The sequence below is a fragment of the Anas platyrhynchos genome, chromosome 11 (genome assembly GCF_047663525.1).
Source record: "Anas platyrhynchos isolate ZD024472 breed Pekin duck chromosome 11, IASCAAS_PekinDuck_T2T, whole genome shotgun sequence".
NCBI lineage: Eukaryota > Metazoa > Chordata > Aves > Anseriformes > Anatidae > Anas > Anas platyrhynchos.
This window is the reverse complement of record NC_092597.1, coordinates 8,844,459-8,856,532: the sequence shown is the minus strand read 5'-3', so window position 1 is coordinate 8,856,532 and position 12,074 is coordinate 8,844,459. Positions and strand designations below refer to the sequence as shown.

The 12,074-nt window shown below is 36.5% G+C and overlaps 1 protein-coding gene across 9 annotated transcripts in view; it reads right to left on the bottom strand.

Moving 5' to 3' along the window:
• Nucleotides 1-12,074, bottom strand: part of ENTREP2 (endosomal transmembrane epsin interactor 2) — a 136,914-nt gene that overhangs the window by 45,118 nt on the left and 79,722 nt on the right. For 6 of the 9 annotated variants that reach the window (XM_072043396.1, XM_027466191.3, XM_027466192.3 and 3 more), the window contains 2 exons: nt 10,778-10,888; nt 430-561 (listed from right to left, as the gene is read on the bottom strand). The exons of 2 other annotated variants lie outside the window; for them this stretch is intronic. In XM_072043396.1, coding sequence (XP_071899497.1) covers nt 430-561; nt 10,778-10,876 — 231 coding nt within the window. In that variant the 5' untranslated portion in view covers nt 10,877-10,888. The remainder of the gene's footprint in view (nt 1-429; nt 562-10,777; nt 10,889-12,074) is intronic. One more of the 9 variants, XM_027466196.3, reaches the window with a different exon arrangement.

Sequence of the window (12,074 nt, the reverse complement as noted above, 5' to 3'; positions counted from 1 at the left end):
ATTATTGGATTTAAACTACTAACAACATTATACAGCAGTTTATAAGCATGCTTCCAGCATCATCTCAAATGAACACTTACCATTCTCTCCCAGCTAGAAGATTCTAGCTTTCTTGAACAGTAACAAAAAAGATTACTGTCCCTGTACCTCCTAATATCAATCATAACCAATCATAGCCTCTGTTTCTTAAGTAAGCTCTAACAAAATCATCATGTATACAAATACAGATACTGACAGTGTAACATACAATGTAAACCACAAAACACGGAAGTACTACATTCTGTTGGATGAAGTTCAATTTTTTTTTTCACCTAAGAGCACACAAACACCAAGAACACCACCCGCTACCCCTTTTACCACCCATTTTTGTCTTCCTACATACTTATTATTTAAAATTAAAATATACGGTTAATTCTTCTCGCAACGCACCTTTAGGGTCAACCTCACAACATTACATTCCTGCAGAGGGTTCAGTTTCAGTGTTTCTCCAAGGTTGCTACAACCTGATGTTTGATGCTGCATTTCACAGCAAACACAGACGCCATCACTGTCAAATTTAATCTGGGGAGGAAAAAAAAAAATAGCAAGCATAAGTAAACAAAAAACAATTACATTTACACTTTTTGTGACAATAATAACTGGTAAATACCAATTGCTATTCCTTAGCTTATGAGTTTATGATAGTCTCTGAAAGAGAATGTCTTCCCTTGGCTAACAGAAGCTATAAGAACAGGTAAAATACAAAGAGTATACTGAGCAAGAGTGAGTGTTATCTTTTTCAAGAGTCGAAATTAGGCATTACTTTAAAGAGGCAGTTGAAAGTAGAGTAACTCAACTGAATAAACATAAAATCATACCCAATGGGGAAAGACAAAAACAAGCAAAAACAAAGTCAGAAAAGCACATGACATGATCACGGTCACGCACATAATGCATACTTACACATACATACAGAAATAATTACCCTAGGAAACATGACATACCCTTGAGAAGTGAGAAAACAGCATTAAGAAATAGTGGAGAAAATAAGCAGTAATGTAAGCAGTAAATAAGCTCATGTACTTTTACTTTGGTAAAGGTTTGCTCTCTATTTTCCTAATTTGTGTTTTGAATGCAATAAGCTTTCAAAGACTTTACATTTTAAAAAGCACTAGGCATTTTGCTCTTTATAGACTTTCATTAGAGCAGACCTTTTTAAGAATACAGAACCCGATCATTCTTAAAGAATATATATAAACTTTAAAATTTTGTGATTTTAAAGAAATTCCATTCTGCTCAAAAAGAACTGTTAAACTGATTCTGATTTCTAACCTAAAAAAATAAAAGGCAAAGAAAGAACAGCATCTACTTATTTGCTTCCTTCCAAAAAAGAGTTTTAAGCCAAAATTTAACTTCATAAATGTTTTCACCTAGCCTGCTATCATGAACTGCCATCACCTTAATTTTCTCACTTCAGTATTTCTATGCTTTCTCCATTCCCATTTTTGCAGCATATTTGAAGGACTGATAGTGGGACATACCTTACTTCTCCAGGTCATTAGTCGCAATTCAGTCTAGGTTAGTACCAAGAAAAGGAATTCATATCACATGGGAGTCCCTTGACCTATGAGTTTGGCAGATCCCAGGTTTCCATAATCCAATAATCAGTAGCAAGAACAACACCCAGGAGAAATTTCCATGGCTCTCCATGTAAAGAATAATAGATTCAAAGTAGCATTCAGTAATCCTGAATCACTCCTGTATTCCTCCAAATAAAGATGGAAGCACAATAGCTGGGTACTAAGAGATCTGAACCACCGTACTACTTACTCTCTTGCAAGGCAAACGCATTTTAAAATTTCCAGACACAAATCCTGCAAAAAAATCCTAATGAAAATATATATTTATTGTTCTTAATTCAGGTCATTCTTTATGATGTTGTCAATTTTCTGAACAAAGAAAATCAAATATAAGCTTTCCCTGTACCTCATATAGACTTGTACATAGAATCATTTCTACACAAGTTTTTCTTGCTGCTCAAGAACTTGAAGAATATTAAAATTGTTCATGTACTCTTAATAGCTACCTACTTAAACATTTATTTTTTATTGCCATCCCTATCAGACTTATTTAGTACTCTCTGTTTTGATAACCAGCACAGCAGCTGGAAGAACAGAGTCCATTACAAATGAGCAAGCTTTACCAGATGAGATGCAGATGACTTAATGCTTGCCACATACAGTAATGAAGCCACATTCAGAGCAGAAAGTTGGCTTCAAGTCCTGAGAGTCCTGACTGCCTTACAGCCAGTATAATTGTTAAAAAGGATTTTAAAAAATCTGAGTATATAAATCAGACCATTCCCCACATATTCGAAAGCAGCACTAGAAATATTTCTCTATGGCAACTCACACTGACTGGTCACACCCTGAAACGCAGACTTTGTAAAACAAATGCAGAAGAAAATATAGTTCGAGTACTTTCATAAAAGTTGTGCTGTTCATTTCCAATCAGCATATAATTTAATTCAGAAATCAGCTTTAAAAATTTCAGACACCTTTTTTTTTTTTTTTCCTCTTCAATTCCTGACAGTTCTTAATACTCTCTTTTTAAAAATCAAAAGACAAGAGTAAAACCCAACTACGGTTTATAATCAGACAACCTCAGCTCCTCAAATCAATGGAAAATACAAAATGTGAAATGCCACTGGGGAGGTCTTGCTCTTGAACCCCTTGGGGATTGTTAGAAATGGTGCCAACTGTTAGATAATTGCTACAACGGAAGTTTGAAACTTGCACCTTTAATTTAGAGCTGCATCAAAGTGAGCAGTCAGAATGCTGCAGCATACCTGCTCCATCAGCACCAGGTACACAGCAAATCAATATGGTCTACAGCTACTAAAAAAGTTTTTATAACAAGGAAAAGGAACTTCAGACAAAGCCACCTACTGCTACAACATTTATTGCTCTGATCCACACTGTCCCTGTTCAAGGAAAGATAGTCACTGGCTTAAGGTGAAATCTATTTGATATTTCTGATGTGAAATTCAGATCCCAGGTCTACTTTTAATTCATGTAATGAACCGGCATCACTTTAAAAAAAAAAGGCTAAAACCAGAAATAGCTGCTTGGTTAAAATCCCTTATCTCTAAGAAATTCTCAATTAACTCTGAAAGATTCTGTAACTTTATACTGCCTGGTAACTCTCCCTTTAATTCAATTCTTAAACAGAGTTAAGGTTATTGTTTACATGAAAGCTCTTGCAAAACATCAGGAAGTCTTCTTGAAAAATACAGCATAGTCAAAATACTTAGATTTCAACCAGACTGCAAAACAAAATCGTCTTTCAATACACATACATTTTGGAAAGCTTTTAACAATTTGTCCTACTGCACACCTTTTCCTTCAAGTATGTTTGATGTGACATCTTTGCTAACTTTCGTCCTGTAATGGGGAGCAGCACTGAAGGCTCAGGATGCCATCACATTTGTGCTTAAAGCACTGCAGCAGCTGAAAGCAATCTTGAGCCCTCTTGCTCCAGACTGCCCCACTGCTGCATTCACACTTGTGTAGGCAGGACCAGGAATTCATACAGCTACCCTGTGATCTAAACATTGTCAGAACTCTTTTTTGTGAGGGAGTGGCTTATTCTTAGTCCAAGCTAGTCCTCCAATCCCTTCCAGTGTGTGGGTTCAGAAACCCATAGAGGCACAAACAATAGCACTACATCAGTACAGTGAGGAGAGTTGGGATTCCCTCTTCCAGCTGCAGGGCTGCTGGTTGCTAGCCTCAGACACAATTACATTAGCAACTACCGGCAGTGCCTCCAAACCTGTGTTCCTGTGTTCTGCCCCTCTCTTTGCTGTGTTTAAATCTTTTTTTTTTTTTTTTTTTTTTTTTTTTTTGAGCTGGCAGAAATAAGAATAAAGCACCATTCACTCCACCCCATGTACACAGCCCCCACCAGTCATCCTCCATACACTTGTGTTCCACTTCCCAATACTTACCTGTGTTAGCAAGCATAACGTCAGTAATCTGTGTATTTTGTGTACTTTCATGCCTGGAACAGTTGCACAGTACACCCTCATCCAAACCATATGCAAAATTTCAGACATCAGCCTGAGCTGCCAATGTACAGGAATTGTCTTTTAAGTTTATTTAATCTTGCCAAAAATCAGTACAGCTACTCCAAAAGTGACCAAAAACATTAAAAGCTGATTTTTACATTGAAGAGGATCAGAAAAAAATAAAGGATCCTCCAGCAATGTGGAGAACTTCAGACTTATTGAGGTCACATACTGGTGAGCATGTGCACACAAAATCCCTTATACCACAATATCATAAAAAAATGTGCATAGACAAGACTTTTTTCATCTGTATCAATTCATCAAATTCTGTCTACGTATTAAAGGTGTTTTAACAAAGAAATTCTGAGTGCACATGCACTCAGAAGTAAGGCAAAAAGGGAGAGTCAAGGATGATGTAATGGCATCACTTTGCATTGTAGCCTTCCTCTAGCACAAATGTAAACCTTCTGGTAAAGGTAGGAGGTTTCACCTTCTCTCCAAAGCATACTTTTTTTTTTTTTTTGGGGGGGGGGAGGAGGGGGAGAGGATGGTGTCATAAGAACAGCATAACAAAAATTCAAAACACAACATAAGAGTTCACAGTTGAAAACACCGCAGTAAACTGCAAGAAAGCCACGCTGGTATGATTATGGGAAGGAACTTGTGAAATGTGTTCATCTGATTCGTGTCAGTATGGAACAATGCTAGGGCTGCAGGGTATGATGAATGTGACCTTCTGTCTTACATACCCTTGTATAACCACAAGTCTAAGAAAACCAGAGTGGTTAATGTATATAGTTCTTGTACCTTGCAAAGGAATGTTTTTGCAATTTGTGTCAATAGAGAGCTTGAAGGGAAATGTATCTGTAGGCTTTTCCTTGAAGTCTCTGATATCTGGGGGGTTTCAGAATAACTGCTAACTATTATGACCATTGCACGGGATGCTATGCTAGTCTCTGATATCTGGTCAGGAGATTAAGGAGAAAGGGAAAGCTGAAGAATGACTAAAAGACAAAGCTTGCAGGGGATGCTGCACAAGTCTCCAACATACAGACAAGTTGGACAAAGGAGAAGGACAACAGGGAGGAAGACTATGAGCCTTCAGCATGAGAGACCCCCAGAGGGACCACCGGAGACTGACACGCATGCTCCAGTAGGAGGGTTTGGATTCCGGAAACTAATTATAATAACCCTGTTTTTTTCAGAAGTAGTAATGAATATATATTAGCCTAGGAGCATAAAAATCAGCTGCTTGATGTAACTGGTGTGCGTCTTGGTGGAGCAGAGACTTCTGGCACACCCAGCGCTGTTTGCTTACCTCTATTCGCTTAATAAATTGTAAACTTTGATTGTAACCCTATTTGGGATTTAGCCATTTATAACAAACTTTTGATCTTTGTAGCAGCTTATGCAAAGAGAAGAAGGATCCATTAAGGGAGAAAATTGAGAGTTAGGGAAATATCAGGAGAAAAATCTGATAGGTGCCTAAGAATGAAAAACCCACAACCACGAGTACATATTTTGATGGGTTTTTAAGAACTATTTTTAAATATGCACAGAGTTGAACATAGCTACAGCACAAAATGAAATACAAAGAAACCTCCGTTCTGGAACTGGCCTACACCATTCATCTTGTATCAAGTTGTGCTTCCTTTGTTTTTCCGTTCTCCATTTATTCCAATTAAACATAATTCAGGGGAAAAGGAGTCTTCCTGTCTATGTTTCTAGAACCACAAGCCAATTTCAGCATGTATAACTGAAAAATACATTATAAGCAACATCTCCATAAAAAAATAGGCACTATTACTACTTTTCTGTATTATAAGCAAACCTAAGTTTGATTAAAACTAGAACATTTATTTTTTTAAATGACTAAGTGACTTACAATATGGCAGGTGCACCAAATAAAGACAAATAAAGACTAAGAAATAAAACCAGCAAAATTCTCTTGTGCCACTGTAGATCATAAATTAAAATATACAAACTGCTATACCTTATCACACTGAACATAATTTTTAGAGATTAAGTATTTGAAAGAGAATTTTGTAGGACAGAAATGTTGTTCCTCATACACGCTTTAATGAACAGCTTGAGTGTGTAACTGCTCTGTACACATCCTGCTTCCACTGACTTACAGCAGCAGCTTGAGGTTTTGGCTGTAGTTTTTACAGCTAATCATGGGTCAAAAAGTCCAGTTAGGTTTTTGTAACAAGACATCGAAGCTACATGTATTTTTTTGTCCCGCAGTGCTGAATGTTGCTGAGCTGCGGGATAAAGATCACAAATACTAAATTCACAGATTTTACATTCAAAATGCTAACATACTGTGAGCACATTTTTCATCTTCACACAAAACTATGCATTATGGAACCTACAACAAATCCCCAATGTTTAAAGCAAAACAAGACACTTCTATCATTCCTTTTCCTTCATACAACTACTCCACATGTGAAATGCTTCTGAATTTAAACACCTTGATACAGGAGATTGTATTATCACGTTTTTAAAGCTATCCACACATTCCCCAAAATGTGACAAAAATTTATTTTGAAAAAAATCAACATCAATGGGTTTGACAGAAACATTAAAGTTCACACAGAAAGAAGAGCAACTATTTGTCTCATGCACTGAAACTGCAGTACTTGCCAGTACATTTTCCGGACAAGGACGAAATTTATTTTACTGGTTTGTTACTTCCTTGTTGGTTCTCTTTTAGGGTAATGATTCTGAATTTGACTTTTGTAGCATACTGTGCTTGGAAATCCATTCACATATTTCTGTCTGGTACATTTTACAAAGGACATTAACTTCATCTCAAAAAAACACGTCTACAAAAGTTGAATTTTCTCTCAAAGAGCTGTGTCACTCTAAATTTGTATCCTAGAAGGCAACCACAGGATTCATACTTATAGTAATGTACACTCAGTCACACAGTGCAGGAATTAACATGAAACACAAGCTTAGGACAAGCTGCTAAAAATGGTATTTTTCCTTTTTGAGTGACAAATGTTAATAACTACACATGCTCAACACAAAATATTACCAAATTCTAAGTCAAATTCTGCCTTTAATCATAAAACAGTGGTGTTCATTAGCGTCTCTCTCCCTGTGGGTGGTCTTTAAGAAGAGAACACCAGAATTTCTTACATATGAGCATTTCAACACTGTGATACAATTCACGTGCAAGTCCACAATCTGATTGAAATATGACTTTTGCTAAGGAAAATCTAAGGCACGGGCAGAAGAAACTCTCTATATTGAAACAACTGAGATATGATGAACAGTCACAGTGAAATTAGCTGCCCTCATCAGCAGCTAGACCATACGGTGCAAAGCTAGTTAGCATTTCATCATGTTCTCAACTTTGAAATGCGCAGTTTGAACATTTGTTTTATCTTATTTTGCTAGCTCAGCATTCCACCAGTCCAGAGGAAAATCTATAGCAGGAATGAAAAGCTGAGGGAAGTACAAACAAAAAGTAACCATTCCATTTTTAATTTAGTAGCTGAGTGCACCAGCTTTGGAAAAAATGCAAAAGGACTATTTGCAAAATGCTTGCTTGAGTGATAATATTCCATTAGCCTGGAGAAAGAAACAAAGGTTTCCCTTGAATTCTGCCACAAGGGTGCATGTCGGGCCTTCTGATGAAGTCCTTACGTGCCCACTCACTACACCTCTTAATCCCAGAATCCCTACCCAAAGGCAAAGCCTGCTTCCACTTTCAAACTGTCTCTCTGCCTGCCCACTGAAAGCACTTGTTTGATACCACTCCTTTCCCTGACTGCTTATTAGCACAGGACAAGGGAAGGCAAAATAAATGAGGGAAGAGACAGGAAAACACGCAGTAGAAAATCCCAAGGTTACTTGAAAATTCAGATCAAATAATGAAAACCACTGAATCTAGAATGTTTTGAAATAGCATTAAATTTCAAAGTGGAAATCATCACATATAACTAGAACACAATTCTTTCAAAAAGGCTGAAAAAAAAAAAAGAAAAACAACTGTATCTGAAATAAATTTAGTCATTTTTGTTTCTATCAATGATCCGAGAATTCAGCTGTTTGCACAGCTCAGTCACTGCTTACTTCTACAGCAGCAAGTTTCATATAGAGGCTATGATCCTGACCAGATTTCAATCAGAGACACAGGGTTCATAAGCAGAACAGAGAGCACTGAAGAGAACATTTAAAAGACTAAAGACTTCCTATTTACTCTTTTTTTTTTTTTTTTCTTTTCCTCAGTTGTGAGCATTTACCCACTGGCTGGAGCTACTGCCTTCTTTGTTTACAAATGTGCTAATTAAGCAGAACTTATTTCAATTTTCTGTCCTTGCAATGCCGCTTTGTTGATTCTCATTAACCCAATTTTATTCCATAAAGGATGTTGACACATACTACACGTTGCAAATGCCTGTTCATCTAAAAAAACAGGATGTAATTCTCTCTCTCTCCATCATCTTGGATCTCCTGTGCTATATCTTGAATTAAAACACGTCAGGCAAGAGGGTAAAGTTTTGATACGCATGCCCTAGAAAAAAATCTTGCACTAAAGAGATGAAATAGTGCAACAGCATCTCCTCCAAGCTGATAATAAACAAATACTTCATGCATTCTCTTTATGTACAATGAACTCTCACACTGATCTGAATGGTAGCTGTCCTATGGTTAAGTGTACGCCCCTTAAACGCTTGGATAGAAAACGATTCTGTCACTGGAAGCTTCTTCAAAAAACAAACTTCAATGAGCAGAAGAATCCTGTTCTTCAGGAATTAGCAATAAAAGTAACAACATTCAAATTCAACACAGAGGACTAATCAATTTTTCATAATAAAGGAAGTAATTATCACAGCATTTTGCTACTTTTCCCCAAACACTCACCTGTACTTGAATACTTCTGAAGTGCTATAATTAAAATATAATTTAGAAATTAAATGGTGATAAGCTTGGAATCATCACCAAACAGCACCTTATCACTGAACACCATTGAATACATTCCAACCCACTTTGTTTTGAAGACTTGTGCATTTAACTTGTTAGCTGGTGTGCATGGTCAGTGCGCTGCCACAGCTGGACCAACCAGCAGTCCGAGAGAGTTGGAGTCATACCTAGCCCTGCTTGTAGACAGCTGCCTAAAAGAACTAGGAAAGTACACATATACAAGGAGCAGGACCCTTGCCTGCATGCACTAAGCCACAACAGCACAAACAGCACTCTCCTTGATATGTGCATTCCTCTCCATCTAGCATGGGATTTGCTCTTTGAAGTCTATTCACACAACTTAGTGGACATCTGTTAAACCCATGTCGGCTTGGAGTTGAAAGATTCTACACAAGTTCGGATGGACCCCTTCAGCCAAAAAAATGGTTACTTTTATATAAACATATATATATGTGTGTGTGTGTGTGTATATATGGCTGCACCGATCTGGTTCTGCAAAGCCTTTACCCTAAGCACAGCCAGAAATCACAAACACCATAGAAAGCTTCACTCCTTGATGGAGTTGCAGACATTTTGAAACAGGATGGGTGACAGGAACACGGAACACAGGCTTAAACACTGACTAAACAAGATGTAAGCATGTGACAGGTTACACCCAAATGACTTCCTGTTCTGCCTTTTTCACATGCCTTTCTAAATATTTCCTGAAATTGTGTGTATATATATATATATATTTTTTTTTTTACTTACTTTTATTAAATACATTGTGTTCAAATGGATGCCTGAAGGATTGTGTTAGACAGACAGAAAAGGGAAAACAATGGCTAAAGAAAAAAAAAAAGAGGTGCAGAAGCATTTTGTGGAGATATTAGAGGTGAAAATTACTTTATCATTCAAATCAACTTTTTGGGGCGTGCCCAAAGGACACAGCCAATACAGGCAAATGCTCACATATCGCTAATACTTAATGAATTCTATGAATGCGGACTCATGCAGTTTAGATAATGCGACTGGTCTACTGTCAGCTAGATTACACTAAAAAGAGCACTGATGCATGTCCATAAACATTCTTGAGCCCATTTGTCATTCTTACAACTTAATACCATTTGTCTCCCAATTTATGGCAAAGAAAGTAATCACTGTTTTACTATTTACTTTAAATTAGAGATTTCCAGCAGGAGTTTAGTTCTATAGACTTGTTTGTGAGTTGAAATCTGAAACTATTTAGAGTTCAACATATATGCATGCTCCTCCTAAACGACAAACATAAAGAACTTAGGTATACCATACCTTTTTAACAATTCAGAGCATGCCGTATCATTGTAAATTTTTGTTTTCATTCTGTATTTTATTTAACATACATTTGCTTTAGAAATTATAAAAGAATTACTTTAGGTTGGCCTAAAAATATGTATACATACTAAAAAATTACTATCAGCACTTCTATGAAATACATTGGCTGTGGAAGTAGGCACTGGATGAAATCCTGACACTGCTAACATCAAATGGTAATCACTGCACTTTGCTGCTTTGATGTGGTCTGTGTTTCACCTAGTCTGTTTCCAACATAATACTAAGAAGCAAGTCTTTGAGGTGACACGATATTGTAAATATGCCAGCACTTTAATTCTCAAACTTTTCCCAACACGATTTATCAAGGGCTATAGATGGCTCTGTGAAACACATACTGTTTGGAAATTGAAGCAATATATGTATAAAATGCAAACAAATGAAAAAATCTATTGCCCTTTTTTAGCAGACTTGTGTTTTTTGTTTTTGTTTTTTATTACTCACCAACTGACATCCTTCCAGGGACTTTACCAGCTGAGCGTTCTGACACGAGAGAATGGAACCAGCCAAGTTCAGCATTACGCACACTGCAGACAGCAGCATGAAAAAGGTTATCTGGAAAAAAATGAAACGAAAACAAACAAAAAAAAAGCCTATTGATTATTCAACTGCAGGAGGGAAGCAGAAAAAAATAATTATTTATACGTTCAAGAACTTCCATCCTGGCATACAATTACATGGATGATTACATGGATTTTATATAATCTGAAGAAGAAAGTAGAATATTACTTAATCTTAAAACATACTGATTCTCGTACACTAAGAAGCACCAATAGCAAAAGTAGATTTGACTATCACTTATTTCCCTTCAGCCACTTCAAAATAATCCATTTATCTCCCACATTTGTCACATACCATGAAGATTTATTTTTATTAATTAACATGGTTTGCAAAAAATATTTTTATAATCAAAAGTAGTCTTAAAACAATTTAATTCCTTTTTGATGAGAAAAGAAATATCTTAAAGGGGAAAAGGATCTGTGAATATCATAAATCATGAGTTTGTGCAAACTGGAAAAAAAGTAAGATTCTCAATATGTAAGTACTTGTTTTTTAAACAACTACAATTTAAACATCTACCATATCAACTACCCATTGCGTTAATGACTCCTTCCCCCTCTTTTCAAGATATGTGAAAACAATCATTAACTTGATTGCACCAGCTTAACTATCATTTTATTGCTTTAAACATAAAAAATGCTAGCCCAGTATGAGCAGACATAAACCTCAGTATGTGGGGAACTCAATATGTAGGGAAATTGAAAGGCATAAGCAGGAAGAGGACAAGAACAAATGTACTCAGTACGGGGCCTTCTTAAATATTCAGTGCTCACATTGCCATATAACACTTAGACTCCTATTGAGTTATCTGAAATTAGCAAAAATAAATCTGTTAGGAGTTTTGTGGTTTGATTTTGTTTTTCTCTGTGCACATATCCATAGTTTTACAAGCGTTCTGATCTGTTCTCACAAGATGTTAGTATCCAACAAATGCATGTGCTACCAATACCTTTGGCAGTCTTTGACCCAAAACGGTTGGATTTTTGTCAGTGTTTTTCAAGTGAAGAACGTGAAACTCAAATCATTTCCCTCTTCAGCAACTTAAGCCCTACTTAACAGGATAATTCACAATTAATGCTCTTAAGGGTTGATGAAGTTATATCTTCACTGCATATTTTGAATGAAAACAAGATTTACTTCAAGCACTTCATCTTATTTTTACAATCGAGTACTCTTATAC